Source organism: Monopterus albus, unplaced genomic scaffold (genome assembly GCF_001952655.1).
Source record: "Monopterus albus unplaced genomic scaffold, M_albus_1.0 scaffold334.1, whole genome shotgun sequence".
Taxonomy (NCBI): domain Eukaryota; kingdom Metazoa; phylum Chordata; class Actinopteri; order Synbranchiformes; family Synbranchidae; genus Monopterus; species Monopterus albus.
In genome coordinates, this window is record NW_018128214.1 from 380542 (window position 1) to 381356 (window position 815).

Below are 815 nucleotides of genomic sequence, written 5' to 3' on the forward strand. Positions count from 1 at the left end.
ACGCTCTTCTGGTCGGGGAGGGCGTTCCCACTCTCAGCTCTCCCTCACAGTCGGACTGGAGGGCGTCCCGACTGATCGGCAGGCCTCAGGGCTACGCAACGTCTGCTCCGTGGCTTCCGGAGATGACTCGGACATCTTGACTCACATCAAGCAGGAGCAGGTAGAGGAGGAAGAGGGGGAGGATGGCGAGCGGGACGAGGGCCCAGGGGTGGGGTCTCCGTCTCCAGCTCAAGGCAGCAGTCCCAGTCAGAGTCTGCTGTTCAAAGACCGGTCCCTGGTCCTGCTGTGCCCCCGCTGTGGAGAGCGCTGCTCCTCCCCCGAGGGCCTCAGGGAGCACCTGTTCAGCCACACCCTCGACCCCGCCTGCCTGATGGAGGGGCTGCCACAGGGTGGTGAGCTCGACGCCGGTGCGGGGGAGGGGCCGCCGGGGGCCCAGGAGCAGCTGGACACAGGATGTCTGGAGGAGGCCCTGAGGCAGAGTCAGGTGCTCGCCAACCAGCTGGCCGCAGAGCTGAGGAGAAGTCGGGAGGGTGGAGGGGGAGCAGGAAGCCCCACCCCCACCATCCTGCACTCACGCAAACGTAAGATCGCCTGCGCCGTCTGCAGCCTGCGCTTCGCCCACAAGAGCCAGCTGCAGGAGCACATGTACACTCACACCGGCAAACCGTCCCGCTACCACCGCTACAACCGCCTCTGCAGCCAGCTCTTCCAGGCCTCCGCCCACTTCTGTGAGGGCACTGTGGAGCCCGGGGGCGGGGCCTCAGCCGGCGTAGCCACGCTCTCTGAGGAGGCCAACAGGGACACTCAGGACAACG

General features: G+C 66.9%; 1 protein-coding gene across 1 annotated transcript in view; it reads left to right on the plus strand.

Annotated features, from left to right (window-relative positions):
• zbtb25 (zinc finger and BTB domain containing 25) overlaps window positions 1–814 on the plus strand; it is a gene marked incomplete at its 3' end in the record, with an annotated part of 1472 nt that extends 658 nt beyond the window's left edge. Inside the window, exon 3 of the mRNA XM_020624673.1 lies at window positions 8–814. Coding sequence (XP_020480329.1) covers window positions 8–814 — 807 coding nt within the window. The remainder of the gene's footprint in view (window positions 1–7) is intronic.
• Window position 815: the final 1 nt, after the last annotated feature.